Source organism: Centruroides vittatus, unplaced genomic scaffold, assembly GCF_030686945.1.
Source record: "Centruroides vittatus isolate TY-2023 unplaced genomic scaffold, ASM3068694v2 scaffold_3315, whole genome shotgun sequence".
Taxonomy (NCBI): Eukaryota; Metazoa; Arthropoda; class Arachnida; order Scorpiones; family Buthidae; genus Centruroides; species Centruroides vittatus.
In genome coordinates, this window is record NW_027122703.1 from 4,127,811 (window position 1) to 4,146,865 (window position 19,055).

At 27.9% G+C, this 19,055-nt stretch overlaps 2 protein-coding genes across 3 annotated transcripts in view; one reads left to right on the forward strand and one right to left on the reverse strand.

The window, feature by feature from the left end:
- The window catches only part of LOC136988474 (uncharacterized), a 26,994-nt gene extending 8,412 nt beyond the window's left edge, over window positions 1–18,582 (reverse strand). The window contains exons 1-8 of one of the 2 annotated variants that reach the window (XM_067286336.1): window positions 18,477–18,582; window positions 11,389–11,623; window positions 7,225–7,293; window positions 4,488–4,564; window positions 3,538–3,591; window positions 1,855–1,910; window positions 1,622–1,741; window positions 519–599 (exon numbers count right to left, since the gene is read on the reverse strand). In XM_067286336.1, the coding sequence (XP_067142437.1) occupies window positions 519–599; window positions 1,622–1,741; window positions 1,855–1,910; window positions 3,538–3,591; window positions 4,488–4,564; window positions 7,225–7,293; window positions 11,389–11,623; window positions 18,477–18,515 (731 nt within the window). In that variant the 5' untranslated portion in view covers window positions 18,516–18,582. Of the gene's footprint in view, window positions 1–518; window positions 600–1,621; window positions 1,742–1,854; window positions 1,911–3,531; window positions 3,592–4,487; window positions 4,565–7,224; window positions 7,294–11,388; window positions 11,624–18,476 lie in introns of both variants that reach the window. The other variant, XM_067286335.1, reaches the window with a different exon arrangement.
- LOC136988510 (piggyBac transposable element-derived protein 4-like) lies at window positions 8,180–9,978 on the forward strand. Its single transcript, XM_067286386.1, is given in 2 exon segments — window positions 8,180–8,827; window positions 8,829–9,978. Coding segments are annotated over 2 exon segments (1,530 nt in total). The 3' UTR covers window positions 9,711–9,978.
- Window positions 18,583–19,055: the final 473 nt, after the last annotated feature.

Consider the following 19,055-nt stretch of genomic DNA (forward strand, 5'->3'; position numbering starts at 1 on the left):
GAGAATTTGTATTAACGATGCATGCATTTTGGAACATTTTTTAAAAAGATATTCTATGGAAGTTTTAGTGCACCATCTCCACTAAGAGGCTATCATTATATAAACATATAAATATTAGAACGTTCGAAAAAATACTATAACAGCTGCAATTTTACAAGGTGTTCTGAGTGTGTATAGATATTATTGAAGAATAATTCAAAATAATTACTAAATAGATCAGTTGTTTATATTTTTCTTTCTTTTCTAACATTACATTAATCTGAATTTTTAATATTTTCTATAATAAAATAATTTTTTAGAAAACTAGGTATGTTAATTAAAGTTTGTATTGTTTTGATGACGAATTTTAAGCTTTAAAAACAAAAAGATATGATATGATATATTTGATTATGTGACACTTATTTCTACATGAAAATGATTTTTATATGAAATGCATGTCATATCTCTTTGTAAATAACAAATTAATTACAACAAAAATAACTATATATTTAACAATATAAAAATATTAAAAAACTTACCAATAATTATGCCATATTCCATCATCTTGATGAAATAAATTTTCTACTAATGGATAAACTAAAACAATGTCTGAAACATCTCTAAACAAAATGAAAAAAAATCAAATTAAAATAATGTGTTAAAAATTATCACCAAATTATTTTATATTAATAAGAAGAATGTAAAATTTTGCCACATTGACAAGTATGTAATAAATTGTTTTCAATAAATAGAAAACCTTTACTTAAACTTAATTCAAGTCTTAAAATGCAACATAATTGATATTTTTGTTCATAGCTATATCTGCTATACATAAAATAACATATATGGATTGTCCCAATCATTTTTTACTCTAGCATATTATAGCTACTAAATATTATCAATGCCAATATTAATAAATATATGAAAATATTTAGGAATATGTTATGTAAACTTCAAAATAACATTTTTCATATTAAAAGATTAATTATAAACTTTATTAATTGTGTTTCCTGTATTTCTAATAGATATTGGTAAAGTTTCATTTCTAGAATAATTTACTGTAATATTAAGTGGATTATCTATTTTTATGATTATCATTATTTCATAAAAACTTGAATTGTTTTTTTCAACTTATAATGATCACGGCTTTGATAGTATATACATATGTGACCAATTGTTATCAAGCACCAATGATTGCAAAAGTAAACATTATTCTCAGATAAACAAAGAATACTTGCGAGCTATGTTAAATGTTCCAAGTTTGAAACTATTATGAATATGCAGCAATTATTCATGAATGTACAAATACAAATAACAACTCTTACCTCTGTATTTATTATATTATCAATAAATCATAATTTAAATGTTTCTATTTTTATAGATAAAATACAAATGACTCATAAAAGACTTTTGAAAGTGATCTTATATAAGTTATATATTACAAAAATTACTCTTCTTTTTATTTCTTTGTTTGTAATTCCTATTCTACAGTTTCCTACATTCAGATGTATATATTTACAATTAAAAAATTTAGTTTTTAACATTTAAAATATTACTATTTGAACAGCCAATCAATAAATTTTATTTAATGTGTATAAAATATAGATAAATATAAAAAAACTATGATAATTATAATCATTACCTTTCATAAAGTTGAGTATAAAATCTAACATTTAATGCACCTAATTCAGATCCAACAAGAATAAATGGACGTGGTAAAGGTTTGCTTACAGTAACAAGATGATGCAAATCATCTACCATTCTAAATATTAAAAAAACACCAACAGCCAAGAAAAATAAAAATGTATGTAAATTAAAGTTAAAAGTTAAATTTTAAGTATCAAAATAATTTCAAATCAAATTATAAGCACTTACCGTTCAACAGTACTTAATTGACCAAACCTTTTTATTACATACGAATCTGATACATTCTATAAAATAAAATTAAACTTTTACTTACTTAATTATAATTATAATTTATTTAAATTATTTCACTTTCATTTTTAATGAAATAATATTACTAATATAAAAGCCGTTGTCTGTGTGTGCATATTCCTTATAACTCCTGCAATTTTTGTCCAATCCAAATGAAATTTTGGTTATGTTCACTTTATGTTCTGATGGAAATTATAAGCAACTTATTTTGTGGAAATATTCACTATAGAATAAATGTTTATTGATTTCAGATTGATGATCGCACTTACGTTGAGCTACTTAGTCACCATGTCACGTTCATGCTTGATGAGGGAATTTCCCTTAGGTTGCATTTTTAAATATTTTGGCAAATGGTGTACTTTAAACTTACTTCATTAAATTAAAAATTTTAGCTTAAATAAAGATAGCCTCATCCTGTCACTTCTACAACAAATTTTTTAAAAATCCTTCCATAATGACCACATAATGTTCTATTATCAAATCGAAAGTAATGATCTAACGAGCCTACTATTTAGAAAGTGTTATCCCTCATCTAACTAACATACAAACAATTTATCTTTGTTTTATCAATGTAGAATTAAGAAATGGCTCTGTCAAGGGCTGCAGAAACAGCATTGCAATGTCAGTCATCAAAGCAATATTGGTGTATCTATTACTAAAAGAAGACAGCAAGGAAATCTTTTAAAAGCCAATACAGTGTTTACTCAGAATGTAGTGTATAAAGAAATTTTATAAAAAAAAATTTTAATAATAATAATGAATATTAAAATCTTTTATTTCAATATAAAGGTCTAAATCTGTTTAAAAAACATAAAACACCACTTATTGGACTGGAATGATATAGTGAATATTTCATTCTAAAGCCTTAAATTATTTTCCAGTAACAGACAATTCGGAACACTTTTTTCGAATTATCTGTTACTGGAAAATAATTTAAGGCTTTAGAATGAAATATTTACTAAATCTGTTTGTGTGTGTGTGTGTAAGTGAATTTTCTATAACTCCTCCTATTTTTGTCCACTTGGGGTGAAATTTTGTTTTGTTGCTTTTTATGTTACAACAGATAGTATAAACTACTTAATTTGTAGAAATAGTAACAACTCTTGAAGTCCTTGAAATCCCTACTCTTCTCAATTCTTCAATCTCTACTTTCTCATAAAAAGTATTCCGTCGTGATTGATGGGGAAATTTCTAGCATATTTATAATTATAAAAGCTGATAGAACTATAAAAAATTGAATATATACATTTAAAATAAAAATATAGGATATATTCTAATTATTAAACATCATATAATTTATAAAAATTTAATTATGTCCTCTGCTATTCATATTTTAAAAATATCAAAGTAAATTAATTTTATACAAATTTTAATACAATGTAAAATATAAATGAGAACAATGACACAGCTAAACAAGAAAATAAGAATAGCTTCAAAAAAAAAAAAAAAAAAAAACTAAATCATGAAACACTTTAAATATAGAAATTTGTACCATATAAAGTATTATTCTATCATAGGATTTTGAAAATTTAACAATTTCATACATGAACCTTTTAACAGAATAATTGAAGTAAATGATTAGAATATATATAAAAACCAATAAAAAAGATCATATACATTTACATTCTGTAAACGTTGTCTGCTAAATCCAAGACCGTGACGATCATAAATGCAAACCTAAATAAAATAAAATCCAAAATGAAACAATGTTTTATCAGAAATAAAACTTTTTAACAAAGAGAATATTTTCCACCAAAATTTTTAAAAATACTTTATTTATTTTTAAGTTAAAGTAATATAACTTTTACAAAATAATATTTAAACTATATAACCTTTGAATATAATACAATATAATCAAATAATTCAATGTAATAAAACAGTTATTCAATTTAGATGACACAATCTATCATTGGTCTTTCATTCACATGTCTCGTATATATAACTGACTTTGACTATTAAGAAATTCAATAAACAATCAAACAATTTAACAGATTTCATTTCCGTCGAAATCTGTTAAATTAATGTAACTTTGCCATACAAAAAGAAGATACTATAACTCCAATCCAGATAGTATTTAAAAACATAATTAAAATTAAAATGTATAATAATTAAAATGCTTTTAGGTACCATCTCTAACGAATATAAAATAAATGAAACTTTAAATCTAACAAAAATGGTAAGAAATATCAAATTATAAGTGAAAAATAACTAGAAATTTTCTTTATGTTTATATTTTCTGAGTTCAAAATAAACACAAGAATATGAAGAGTAGAAACTTCTCTCTCAAACTTATAAAAGATTGTTGGGTTAATGTAACCCTTGGTGCCAAGATGGCGGCTCGTCTCTGATTCCAGCAAGGAAACAGTGGGACGCATGTTCTAACCTAACCTAACCTAACAAATTACCATAATTATTAGCAACCAAATTATTAGAATAGGTTAGGTTAGGTTAGAACCTGCGTCCCACCGTTTCCTTGCTGGAATCAGAGACGAGCCGCCATCTTGGCACCAAGGGTTACATTAACCGATTGTTGGTAATAAAATAATTTTTTAAATAAAAGTAGCTAAATATACCTGTGTTAGTTTTGATAATTCTTTCTGTACAGGTATCCAAATATCAGATGTCGTACCAGTAGATGAATCCATAATAACTATTTTAGAAAAAAAAAGAATTAAAACAATCTTTTTAATATAGCTAAAATTTTTTTTTATATTTTTAAAATAAAACACAACAAATAAAATAAGTATTAAAGTAATTTTATTCTTGAAATTTCAATGTATTCACAATTGCCAAATTACACTATAATGTAGTTTTACTAAAAAACACTTTAGAAGCTGGAAAAGCATATAAATATAGACACAATGTAGTTTTATTTCTTAAATAGTAATAATTTCTATTAACAACTAAAATTATTGATTTTAATAAAAATAAGAAAATGCAAGTATAGCTCAAACAATAAAATGTTTTAATTCTTATATTAATAAGTTCTTTATCAAATTTTTTATTAATATTAATAAATAGTGTTGGACCAAATATTTGGCATTAGTTGGTATTTGGTAATATTTGGACACAAAGTAACTTTCAATATTTGGTATTCAGCCAAATATTAAACACATGCATTTGATTTTTGGACTGAATACTTCCTAAAAGCTGAATTATTCGGCTGAATAATTCACTTTAGTTGGGGGAGAGACAAAGAAGGAAAAAGTAAATACAGTAGAGACTCGTTAATCGGAACCCCGGTAATCGGAATCGCCTGTAATCGGAATGATTTTGTCAGACTGTGTCATGCTGAATCGAACGTTTTTGATACTAAATTTACTTCTAAAGTATAATTTTCATGTTTTTATATTCTTCAATATATTTATTTTGTTTGTACAAAATGCAGAAATAATTTTTAACAATACGATAGCCTCGATTATTATTATAAAAATTTTCGTTAGGCTTAAAATCGACGAAAATTCAACACGAAGCGACACGCAACGGAGAAAAATTCAACACGAAGCAACACGCAACGGAGAAAAATTTGAACATTGGACAGGTTAATATATTTATTCGTACATAATCGGTAATCAGAACAAATCACTAATCTGAACAACCCCAGTCCCCAATTGATTCCGATTTTCGGTTCTCTACTGTAAATAAATAAAACCCAAAATAAAATGAAAAGAAAATTTTAGTTTATTATTTTTAAAACAAATACCAATGTAACTTTAATAAATGATTACAAGCAAATACTATTTATTAATAACAACAATTCAAGAGTGATAAATTGTAATGAAAAAACAATGCTTCTGTATTCATGGGATGTATGTAATTTTGTTGGTTGTCATAAATACATCCAACTTTGTTGAACATACTGTATGTTCACTACATACACTTCTTTGTGGGGCTGCCAAAAAAATGTCAGACCTCAATGGCATGATTTAATTTTTTACTGTTTATCATATAATAATAATAATTTCTTAAAAATAAAAATGTATATACCAGGGATGGCAAACCCTTTTGAGCCTATGTGCCATATACTAAGCATACTTAGTTTTAAAAATGTTTATGCATGCCAAATGTTTATGCGTTTTGAATAACAATATTTAAAGAATTTAAACAAATATGAATAAATAAAACGAATATTAGAATAAATGTAAAGAAGCTGATTGAAAAAAGAAAGATCAGGTGATAAACTGAAAGGATGATTGAAAAACACAAATGATAAATCAAAATCATATATGTTACATGCCAGATGATTTCTCCTTATGTGCCATTTTGGGCACATGTGCCATAGGATCACTGCTCCTGGTATATACTCTTTATTACTAAACAGATGCTTCTTTCCATCTTACTCTAAGTCAGTGATTCCCAAAGTGGACACCCCCTCTTGGAAGTAGGAGATTCAAGGAGGGCACTGAAAATCAACGAGGTGTTAAAGGACGTTTACAGACAAGGGAAATAAAAGTTTTACTGTTGAGCTTCAAACAGATAACTGTAAAGAGCAATTTTTGAGAAATACAACTTTATGCATAAGGCAAAAAAAGTACTTCTCTTCATAAACATAATGAGAAAATAAACAAGTTAGAAATTGTATGAATTGAGAAAAGTAAAGTTTTTGCACTAGCAATTGGAGAAATTGATCAATTCATTATGAAATTATTAGAAAAATTTGTAGTTGCTCTTGAAACTGTCACTGGCTTTAAACTCAGTGATAGTGTCTTATTAATAAAGATAACTAATTACAATTTAAATAAAAATAAAAAACAAAACACAGAAAAAATATACTGAATATTGTGAATATTGCCTTAAAAAATATAAAAAATGCAAAACATACTTAAAACAACTTAAACAAATTAAAATAAGAAATTTAAAAAAAAATGCTGATTGAAATATTCTGATATCCATAACAGTCAAGGAGCATTTTAAGACAAAGTTGTATAAAGTATATGGATAGAGTTTTAAATATTTAAACATGATTAGCCATTATTGAATATAAAATGATCTCAGTCAGCAGAGAATTGAGATGATTTACTAATGTTTAGGAATTTGTTTTTAAATTGTTTGGCTGGCAGGATGTAGCTTGCATATCAGATATTTATCTATGACCACTGACTACCATAATTTCATTCATACATTTAATAAAAAATACAAAAAATAAATTAATTTATAAACTGGTGCTTTGAAATGATGGAAAGGAAAATGAAAACAAATTTCTGTATACTTGTTTTTTTTTATATTTTTATGTTAATTTATAAAATTAAGCCTTTTAACTTATTTTATTCTTAATTTCTGATTTTATTATATAAAATCTTCCTGTTTTACCTGTTGGAAGTCCTTTTCCCAAACAGCTAATGTACATTGTCTGTTGCCAGTTGAAATCATGAAATTCACCTAAAAATATTCGCATATTTAATAATTATCAATAAATAAATAAATCAAAAGTAGTTACAAAATAATACAGATATAACAGAAAAAAATGCTTAAAATAATAAAGTAATAAATTAAATTAAATTAAAATGTAACTAACTAAATAAAGTGATGAATAATATGCCAAGTGTTTTTGAAAAATCTCATTCCATCGTGTCAACATAAAACAATGAATTAATCCTAGATAACTAATCATTCGTCCACGCGACGACATACCTTCTTTCGAAAGTGAAGTTCACAAACTTCCCCACGCTCCCTGCCAGTCATTCTTTTTCTACCTTAATAATTTGAATAAACAGTGCATTGTGTGATGCAATTGTGTTTACACATCAATTATAAATTGACTTACAGCCATCCTGTAGTCTGCTCGACGAAAGTTTAGTTGCTACGTAACTTTGTTGCAAAGGTATGTACAGTATAGTACATTACATTTCTTTTTATTTTTATTGTTTTATAGATTGATACAGAATGTTTTTTCCATATTCAGGATAAATTATGTGTATTTGAATATATGTCTAATGAAATAATTGAATTGTGGCAACATAATGTGTACTTTTGATACGATTGTCTTTTTTTCGTTTTTGTGATATATATATTTATTATCCTTATATCCTGTATTTCTTATTTTTAGATGGATTTGAGGAGACAAGAGGAGCAGATAAGACAATGGATTAATTCAGAAATGGAAGACAAGTATGGGGAGGAATCTGACAACTCATTTTCAGAAGTTGAGGATAATTTAGAGGAGGAAATACACCGGCACACTTGCAGCGAATCCGATTCTCTGAGTAGCTCTTCGGAGTCTGACGATGATTGCATATGATCCAGTAAGAGGCAAAGAACTCAAATAATGGACTCAGATGACTCTCAAGGTGAGGATATCAGCGCAAATAAGATTCAAACCTCAAATACTCGTAATAGCAATCCACATGTTCTCCAGCCAACTACCCAATTTCTGTACGGAAAAAATAAACATAAGTGGTTGTCTACACCTAGATCAGTTTCCACCCGTACCATGAGGTGGAATATAGTGCACTTTATACCAGGTCCAAAAGGAGGGACTAGAGATTTACACGAACCCATAGATTTATTCTCTCTGTTTTTGACTGATGATAAGTTAAATCAAGTTGTGACATTTACGAACGCTGAGATAATTATTCAGAAAAATAATTTTAAACATGATTCACATACAGTATTATTGACTAATTTGTTAGAGGTAAAAGCTTTGCTCGGCTTATTATATAATTCAGCAGCTTTGAAAAGTAATCACTTGCCAACTTGTCTGCTTTTCAATACCCAACGATCGGGTACAATATTCAAAGCTTGTATGAGCACGGAAAGATTCAATTTTCTTATAAAATGCCTTCGATTTGACGATAAGCAAACAAGAGATGTAAGAAAATTAGTTGATAAGTTTACGCCTATACATGAACTGTGGCAAAAAATGATAGAACATTTTCAAAAATGGTATACACTGGGAGCGTACATTACAGTAGATGAATGAACAGCTGACTGGATTTCATGGTAGATGTCCTTTCAGAATGTACAAACCAAACAAATATGGAATAAAACTTGTTATGGCTGCAGATGTAAACAGTAAGTACGTGATAAATGACATTCCGTATTTGGGAAAAGGTACTGATCCTCAGAAACAACCATTGGCTACATTTTTCGTAAAGAAAATAACATCTATTTTACATGGAACCAACCGTAACATTACTATGGATAACTGGTTCACATCTGTATCTTTGGCGGATGAGCTATTAAAGTCACCTTATAATTTGACCTTAGTTGGCACTCTTAGAAGTAACAAAAGAGAAATTCCTGAAAAATTAAAAAATTCTAAATTATGCGCTTTTGGTACTTCAATATTCTGTTATGATGGCAATAAGACATTAGTTTCGTACAAAGCCAAGTCAAATAAAATTGTTTATGTTTTGTCCACTACTCATGATCAACCTAACATCAATGAAAATACAGGAAAACCACAAATAATACACTTTTATAATAGTACAAAGGGCACAGTAGACACAGTAGATCAAATGTGTTCAAATATGAGTATTAACAGAAAAACCAAAAGGTGGCCACTATGCATGCTTTATAATATATTAAACTTATTGGCAATCAACAGCTATGCTATCTATGTCTCTAATAACCTTAGAAACAAAAAGAAACCAATGTCTCTGCGAGATTTCTTTATGAAGATGGGAGACCAACTCATGGAGCCCTGGCTACGACAGCAGTTACAGACAGTGACTTTGAGGCGTGATATCAGAACCATGATACAGGATATTCTAGGTGATGTGCCTAGTGTAGAAGCTCCTACTCATTCTGCATCGAATCCATGTAAAGTATGCTATTTATGTCCATCGAAAGCTTGACAAATGACAAAACACCATTGCATCAAATGCAAAAATGCAATTTGCAGCCCCCATAATGTGGACATATGTAGCAACTGTGTGTAATCTTATTTCCTAAATATTTTGTTCTTATTTAGTTCCTACTTACCCACACTATTGTGCCATGTACCAACTTCCTATTTTAATTAAACAATTTTGTTGATATTAACGTTTTTTAATGCGTAGTCCGCTTGATGAATGTGTAGTTATAATGTAACTGAGAATTAAGTTTAGTTGTCTAGGGTTAAAATGTGTTATGAGTGACATGTTATGATCATAAATTGTATTGGACAAGAATAAAAAAAATCTGATAAAAATTCTCAGACATATTTTTCTGATCCTGATATTTTTATTAATTCATAAATAATAGAATAATTACTTTAATTTATAATTATTGCATATCATAAAATAAAATTTAACTAATAAGAATTAGTAATTCTTTAACTAAATATTTTCAGAGTATAAACACACTTTTTCTACAGTTCCAGCAATTCTTTTTAAATATTTAAAAAAGAGCATTCTTCAAAACACTTTTAAAAGTTGCATTCCAAGAGAAAAATTTCTAGAACCTTTTTGAAGTTTGTACTGATCATTCTGTTCAAATATCATTTAACTGATGAAGCCTTAAATAAAATAAACAGAAGTGCTTTCTTAACATAAAAATATTATATAATTTTATTATGTTTATATATTGAGTTATACATCTTACTTTCAGAATTCCACTTATACCATACATTGAGAACATTTTAAACAATTTTACACTGGCATTTGATAAGAGACAACTTGTAAGTCATTATTTAGCAGAAAAGAAGATATTAGAGATTCTTGAGATATATAATTAATCCAAGAAGAGTATGTGTATCAATGCCAAGGATGCCATATCAGATGCAAAGAAAACTTTTGCAACTTAATGTGGTCATCTACTCCATGTATATATTTTTAATTTTTGATGTCTAATTTCTAATATTTAATGGATTACTAATTAAAAAACAAAAACCTTAATGTTTCCAGCAATAAAAACTATTTAATAATAACGTTTTCGACTGTTTTAAACAGCCATCATCAGTTAAAATGAACTTAAACAAAAAAAAAAGTTTTTTTTTTTTTTGTTTAAGTTTGTTTTAACTGATGATGGCTGTTTAAAACAGTCGAAAACGTTATTATTAAATAGTTTTTATTGCTGGAAACATTAAGGTTTTTGTTTTTTAATTGTTTATTTTTCCAGTAGCTGATTTAATTATTAATGGATTACTTTTACTTCTATATTCTGTATGAGTTATGTAGATGTGGAACATACTTGAATACTTGAATTTTGTATTTGTTTGAAAATTTGTATGTTCTAAAATTTTCTCTATTCTAATTTTTGTACATTTTTTAAACTCATTTTTTGCTAATGCCTGAAGATGGTCAGTGTAAAATGGCTGAAAATATTTGTAACATATAGTATTAAGTGTAGTTTTTTCTGGAATTGTAGAAAAGATGTGGTGTGCTTATGCTCTGAACTTCCTATTCTAGTTGAATGTATATTATTTTTCATAATTAATATATATATTTTACAATAAAAAAAAATTCATTTTTATGAATTAATTATAAAACTATTGTTCATATTTAATTCATAAATATGAAATTACTTTTTTATAGACATATAAAACTAACTTACCTGATAATTTGAATTCTCGATTTTCATATTTCAAAGCAGCATAATTTAATAATGGTATTATAATCAGTCCTAATAACCAACATTTCAAATCAAAAATATATAAAAAAAACGTTTTTATAAAACTTGGCTTAACTTGAACGTTAACATTAGACTTTATAAAATCTGTTTCATTCTTTTCTTCTTTACTTTGTAAAGATTGCTTATTATTGTTATTAGTATTTGATGAATCTTCATTCTATTTAAAAATTCAATTTAATAATTTTTTAATTTCAAAATATAAGTTTTAATTATTGTTTAATAAAATTTTATAGATTGAAATTTTATTAAACAATAATTTATTAAACAACAATCATTATTTCTAATATGATATTAGTAATCAGTCAAGGTTTTTAAAAATATTATTTAACTATTTCTTCCATTAACTACTGCTTGAATTATTAGTTCAAACTATTTGAAAAGCAGATAACTAAGACAGTTAAGACATGTGCCTATTATTTTGAGGAACCCGGATCCTATTTTGAGGATCTAATTAAACCTCATTCAATTAGATCCTCAAAATTCTTAGATCAGATGACAGATCTCATCTTTGGCAGCTAATGTATATAGGCTAGATAAATGTATCTGCAATTCAGCTTAACTAATTGACCAGGCCTCATTGCAGGCCTGAATAAATCCATTATAGATACGTTAAGTCTTCTTAAAACTCATAGGACAGAGAAAGTTTTTAAAAAGTTACAACTATTAAAAAACTAGAATGGTTGTATTTCAATAAACAGTTTTTACTGGGCTGCAGTTTGAAAAAATTGTAGACCTATAAATTCCCACTGTTATCCGTCTGTCTGTCTTTCCTTAATCTCGAGAATGGAGTTAGATAGATAGTCTCTGGATAAAATTCACTGAGTTCAGCGTTAATAAAGTTCCTCTAGCATTATCACAAGCACTTTCAATGAGTATATAATCACAGTAACACAAAAAACCTTTCACACTTTGTTTCTAGCAATTAAATCACTAAGTACAAACGTTTTCGGCTATTTTGAATGACCTTCTTCAGATACAATAAGGTCGGTTGGAATGTCGATTAGCAGATATTTATGTGATGCCAGTGTTTATGAAGGTTTCTTCTTACAAGTGACGTGAGTTACAAGTCCCTAAATCAAATAGGCCAATCCACCCTCATCAAACCCTTTACAATCTTTTGTGCAGTTTCTAAATTTATCTCGTTTCTTATTTCCACAATTATCATATCATCAACAGTCATTTGCAAATCTCTGTTAAACTCGAAAGATTATTTATAATGTCAATATCATTTAAACTTTCTTAGCAATGGCATCAGTTGTAAGAAGTTTCTTCTTACAAGTGACACCATTGCTAAGAAAGTTTGCTTCATAAACACTGGTGTCACGTAAATATCTGCTAACCGACATTCCAACCGACCTTATTGTACCTGAAGAAGCCCATTCAAAACGGCCGAAAACGTTTGTACTTAGTGATTTAATTGCTAGAAACAAAGTGTGAAAGGTTTTTCGTGTTACTGTTTTTAAGTAGTTCTAGCTTTGTGTGCAGAGAGTATATAATCGTTGTGTATATATAATACTATAATTATATACTCGTCAAAAGTACTTGTGCTAATGTTAGAGGAACTTTATTAACGCTGAACTCAGTGAATTTTATCCAGAGCTATACAGATCTTGGCATGAGTTTTTAAATTTCCTTTTTTGAGTTAGATAGATGAAAGATGATACCAAATATGAAAAGTTTAGGTGCAAGAGGCCCTGATTAACTATATACAAATGTCTGATTTGCACCATAAGTCACATTATTTCAATTAAGAAATTTTCCCCTGAAAGGAGTTAGGTAGATGACTGGCATGACTCATTGCTAACAGAAAAGTATGATGTACAGGGGCAAGACACTACGGTACTAATTTGAGGTGGAGCATACATTTTAAATAAATTTAAATTAAATAAATTAAAAACATGATTAAAAATTGCAGCCTGGCATTGTGATGATGTAACACTAAATAACTGTTCATAATAATTTAACATTACAGTAAACTCTACCTCTAATACCAAATTACTTAATATCTAATTATTAATAGTAGTGAAAAATAGCAATTGAATCATGGCAATTGTTTGGTTTATTACAGTAAAATCTCAATTTAACAGACTAATTTGAGCAAAAAGATGACCATTACAGCTGAAAGTCTGTTATATATCATAATAAAGTAATATAATAAAATAAAATAATTTTCCAAATGCATATGTTAAAAAATTTAAAAATTAGTTTCTGTATTTATTTATGTTAATATATCTGTTTAAAATTAGGTATTTATGAGAAGTTTAATTTCACAGAAAAGTTTTCTATATGTATTTGCTTACATACTCACCATAGTTCTGAGACTGTAATAAACAAGTATGCAATCTAAATCAAGATAAATAAACAAGTATTTTCTGGAAAATACAATTTGATTGTATTTAACTAACCAAATAAATAATGTTCTTAAGAGCAATGACTCTTGGATTTGAAAAAAATAACCTGTTAATTTAATACGTAAAAAAATATAATTTTTACAGAATTTCCTGATAATGAGACTGAAGAACCTGAAATTTATTCCAATTGTTTAGAACAAGAAACATGCAACTTACACATCTAAATATTTGCAAAACAGATTTTCTCCCATTTGAAATTGTTAAAAACCACAATGCTATAATTATAAACTAAATAACATCCTATTTTTACTTTTTTCCAACATAAAAAAACTCAATTTTTAAACAGTTTTAAACACAGAAAAAGTAATATAGTTAAAAATTTCTATTACTATTTTTTAAAGGAAACTTATAAACGGTATTTAGTGTACTATTTTCCCACTATTTTCAACAATTGTGACAAAACATTCTTTGAATGTTAGCTCCATGTATAGGTATTCATTGCAACACTGATTTCTTTGTTTCACTGTGACCAATGTGATTTTCTTTTTGTCAGATTACTGGTATACATAAAAATTTTCTTTTTTAAAAAACATTATATTTTAATATTGCTTAATTTTAATGTCTGTTTAAGACATTGTTCAAAAGTGGTGCAGTTGTGCATTTCAGTATTCTCTATTCATAGGATAGGCTATGTCACTATCTACATGTGAAATGGTTTTTCTGTTTATGTTTTGTTGTTTTTCAGGTTCAAATTAGATGAAATTGTATCTGTGGTGTACTTGCCACTATGTACAGTACCTTCTGATGTAAATATTATTTGTTACTTTTGTTACTGTAGTACTTTTTAATTTAGTTTTTAAATGTATTTGAAAGAGTTGCTTACATTTTGCATATCTACTGCATATACAGTAAGAGCCTGCTTAATGCTGATTTGATATAACGTGGTCTGCTCAAAGTCTAAAAAAAAGCTCAAAATTTACGTTGGTTTAATTATTGCAGCATTTCATTGATTCGTATATAATACGATTATTTACGAACACGAACCAATCAACAAAAAAGGCCAAAAAGGTGTGCTTTCTTTAAATCTGTGGCGATTGTTCGCCATGTTGGTCCCTTATCAATCAATGCCCTTTGTTTGTTGCTTTCCCGAACGTTACATCGTCCATTAGACCTGGAAGGAATGATTAACTCAGCAAGGGAAGGCAGGACGGTATAAATAGCGGTAAGGCCGACGGAACAGAACCTTTTTCGGAACATCTGAGAAGCGAGCGGGAACAACGAGGAATGTCGAGTGAAGCGGATCGATTGAAGGGGAAGAGGAATGAAGTGTGTGAAAATAGCATCTTGACGGTCTCGTCCATATATAAAATTGTATACGGTATTTATATGATAGTTTTTGTGTAAACATACGTGTGTCGGGAAAAAGTAATTTTGTCGCGAAAACTGATATTTTATTGTAATCCTGTTCAAGCCAGATGTTAACTCATTTTTCTGTTGAAAAAATATAACATCATGGATGGCATAGGCAATATCGATTTTGCTTGGCAAGAATTAACTGATAAACGCATGAACGGAGTGAGGAAGAAGTTATGGGTGAATGTATCCAAGAATTCTCAATGAGAAGAGCCTATAACTGTATCGATAGGTTGACTTTGGTCAACCCATCGATACAGCAGGACTAGGAGATATAGACGAGCAGGATATTAAAGAGTTACTACAGGTTTCTGGTGAGAGCTTTACCAACAACAACCTTCAAGACTTGTAGAACAAGGAATTTGTGTAGAACTGGAGAATAGAGATTCTGAAAATGAAGAACCCAAAGAATTTCTCTACAGATTTCCTTAATAAAAGTTTGGTAACCATAACTGAAATCATCGATCAAATTGTAGAAAATGATCAGGATTTCGAAAGGAGTGCAAAAGCAAAACGAGGCATTTCGGATGTGATCTTCTGCTACCGACATTTGCTTCAGGAAAGAAAAAGAATGTGACAAATGACACTAGACAACTTTTTCGCAAAAAACAAGAATTTCAGAAGAGCCAGAACCTTTGTCACAAAAAATGAACTTTACATTTCTGTATGCATATGTTTATGTGTTATTTAACATATATTATTATACAAATTAATATAAAATAACTTAAAATTAAAGTAAAATTTGTTTATTTTTGGTTGTGTGTTCCCCTATCCCTATTTACTCTATGTTAAAATGTCTCAGTTTAACGCTGTTTCACTTAGCACTTTGTTGTCTAGGAACACATCCCCTGCATTAAGTGGGGTCTTACTTTATATCCTTATTTAACAATGTCATAGATTTCAATAAATTTGCAGACTTATATTAGTTTGAAAATATACTAAACAGCTTTTGAGATGGCTAGATTTTCATAACGTTTCTTGCTCTTACACAACTTTGACTCAGAAGGATTGGTTGGTACTTTAAAACATGTCAAAAAACTGATAGAAAAAAAAGGGAAAAGTTATAAAAGATTGATTATGACACTGAATCTGATTCAGAAGATAGGGTAATTATAGAAGATAACCAGGACAGTGAGTCCAAACAATTGCATAATTAGAAAATGACATTTTTGTAGAAGATAAGAATAATAGAACAAAATTCATCTGTCAAGACTGTTATAAAAATATTTGGTAAAAAGTCATATAATTACTAAATGTGCCAGGTTTTACATAAAGGGAAGCAACAGACTGAAATGGAGTGATTTATTTTTAATTATCTAAATGTTTTATGTATTTGTTTAATAAAATGTTTCAAGAACAATTCCCTCTTTTACTTTATCAATATTTAAAAAAAACCACTAACTATTGAAAGTGATATTATGTATGTGGTGTAATAGTCACAACACAGAATCTCGCAAGACTCTAAAAGGTGCACCCCTCATAAAAGGTTGGTTAAAGATAAATATGTAATAAAATTATAAATTAATGATTAAAATACTAGAATATTACATTATTTTAAAGAAATAAAGCTTTTGTTAGCAATGAAAAATTTAGGGGCAATCACTCCTATTGCCCTCTCTAAATATGTCTCTGAATTTAGATAAATACAGTCAAGATCATTTCAAAGTTGACAACTGAAAAAATTGTTTTTCTTTAACATTTTAAGGAAAAAAATGCATTTCTGTTCTGTTAACTACTCTGTACATTGCTATAGCCTTGTTAATTGGCATAAAACAATAGATAACTGATTAGTTTGTTTCACCAATAAACAATTGACTTCATGTTGACTTCTTCATGTAACTCAGGCGAAAGGTGATCCAACAAAGTTCTGATTTGACTCTTTCTGAATGTTTTATTTTGTGTCAACTTTGAAAAGATTTTGCCATACAACACAAATTTACAATTTGTAAAATATACATATTTTCTTCAAAATTTTATGATGGATTTAATAAAATGTCTTTAAAGTAAAATTAAGGTTAATTTAATTTTTAAATATTGATAAGATGACAATAAACTCAAAATTTCAAAAAACAGGCTATGTCAACTTTGGGTTAATGTTACCTATAGTTCCAAGATGGCAGCTCGTCCTGATCCCAGCAAATAGAAGGGAAACAGTGGGGACGCATGTTCTAACCTAACCTAACCTATTCTAATAAATTACCATAATTATTACCAACAAAATTATTAGAATAGGTTAGGTTAGGTTAGGTTAGAACGTGCGTCTCCACTGTTTCTTTGCTGGAATCAGACAAGCCGCCATCTTGGAACCATAGGTAACATTAACCCAACTTTGAAATGATCTTGACTGTATATACCAGACATGGGCAAATGTGGCTCTTTTTGAGTCACATGCGGCTCTTGCTGAAAGTGTTAATTTCTGTTCATTATTATTATTTTTACAATTTTATTTTTATAATTTTGTGAAAATATGTTCATTAAAAAAATTCAATATTTGTTTTATATTATATTTATATTATATAATAAAATCATGCACCTTACCATACTATCCACCACGACAGTACAGAACTGCGGCTCCCATGCATTTTGCAAAACCTACATTTCAGCTCAAACTGAACTCTTGCTTGCCCACCCCTGGTACATACTATAGTGGCACAACATAAGCATCACTATTATAATTTGTTATTTTATAAACATGGAATTATTTAATATGCTTTCTTTCCGTGAAGCTCTCTGTGAACTGGCAGCCAAAGGCTTGCAAACTAGTACCTTTCTTGTTTTGTTTTGTTTGTTTAATAAAAACAAAGTTAGGCAACACAATATTTGGGCGATCTGTCTAGGGGGTGCCTTCCAGGCCTTTTTACGGGTAACTTTCTCCTATTTAGGCATTACAGACATGGAGAAAACCTGGAAAACTCCACATGGCCAGTCCACCCAAGCACAGCGCAAACCCACAACCGAACTCCCAGTATTCAGGGATGGAAACTACTTGGCAACTGGTGGGCCCACAAACCAGTACCACAGATCATTGTGATTAGCTCTATCTTAAATTGCAAAGTTTCAAGAAATGATTGCTTTCTTCTTTACTACAAGGTTTTTCTGTAACTTATTTTTTTCTATTTGTTTACTAGTACTTAATAAAATATTTAGTTTAATGTTTGAAGTTTGCTTTAAAGCCTTTGAATAATTATTTTTGGAAAAGTAAAATGGATTATATAATAAATAATCAGATTAAATATAAAGTAATACCGTTTTATTAGAAGAAGGCTTCGTTCGTTTTCTTTTCATTTTAACACAGAATTATCGTTTAAAAACTACAAAACACGAATTATTTTATTTAACACACAACACCGACACAAATACAAAACAGAAACACGTGTTAAACACGTGATCAAATTTATCATTTTTTTTCCAATTCAATTAAATTGAATGAAAATAACATTTGCAATTATTTTATTAATTTATTAAAATAAATAACAACTTTTATAAATTAAATTTTAAAAATAAATTTCCGAAGTAATCAGTCCATTATAAATGTAAATATATAAAAATAGTTTACTTAGAAAATAATATTTAATGCCTAAAAGTAAGAATTATTATAATTTTAAATTATTTCATATTTAATAGCTAATATCTTTTTAAAAAATGCCGATATATACTTATATATATAATATATATATATATATATATATATATTTTAATAATCTACTTTTGGTATACTATTAATCAAGATATTTAATAATTTAATAATAAATATATTTCAAATTATATTTACTAAATATTAACACCGGCATAGCTTTATAAAAAATTAAATAAACAAATATTTTA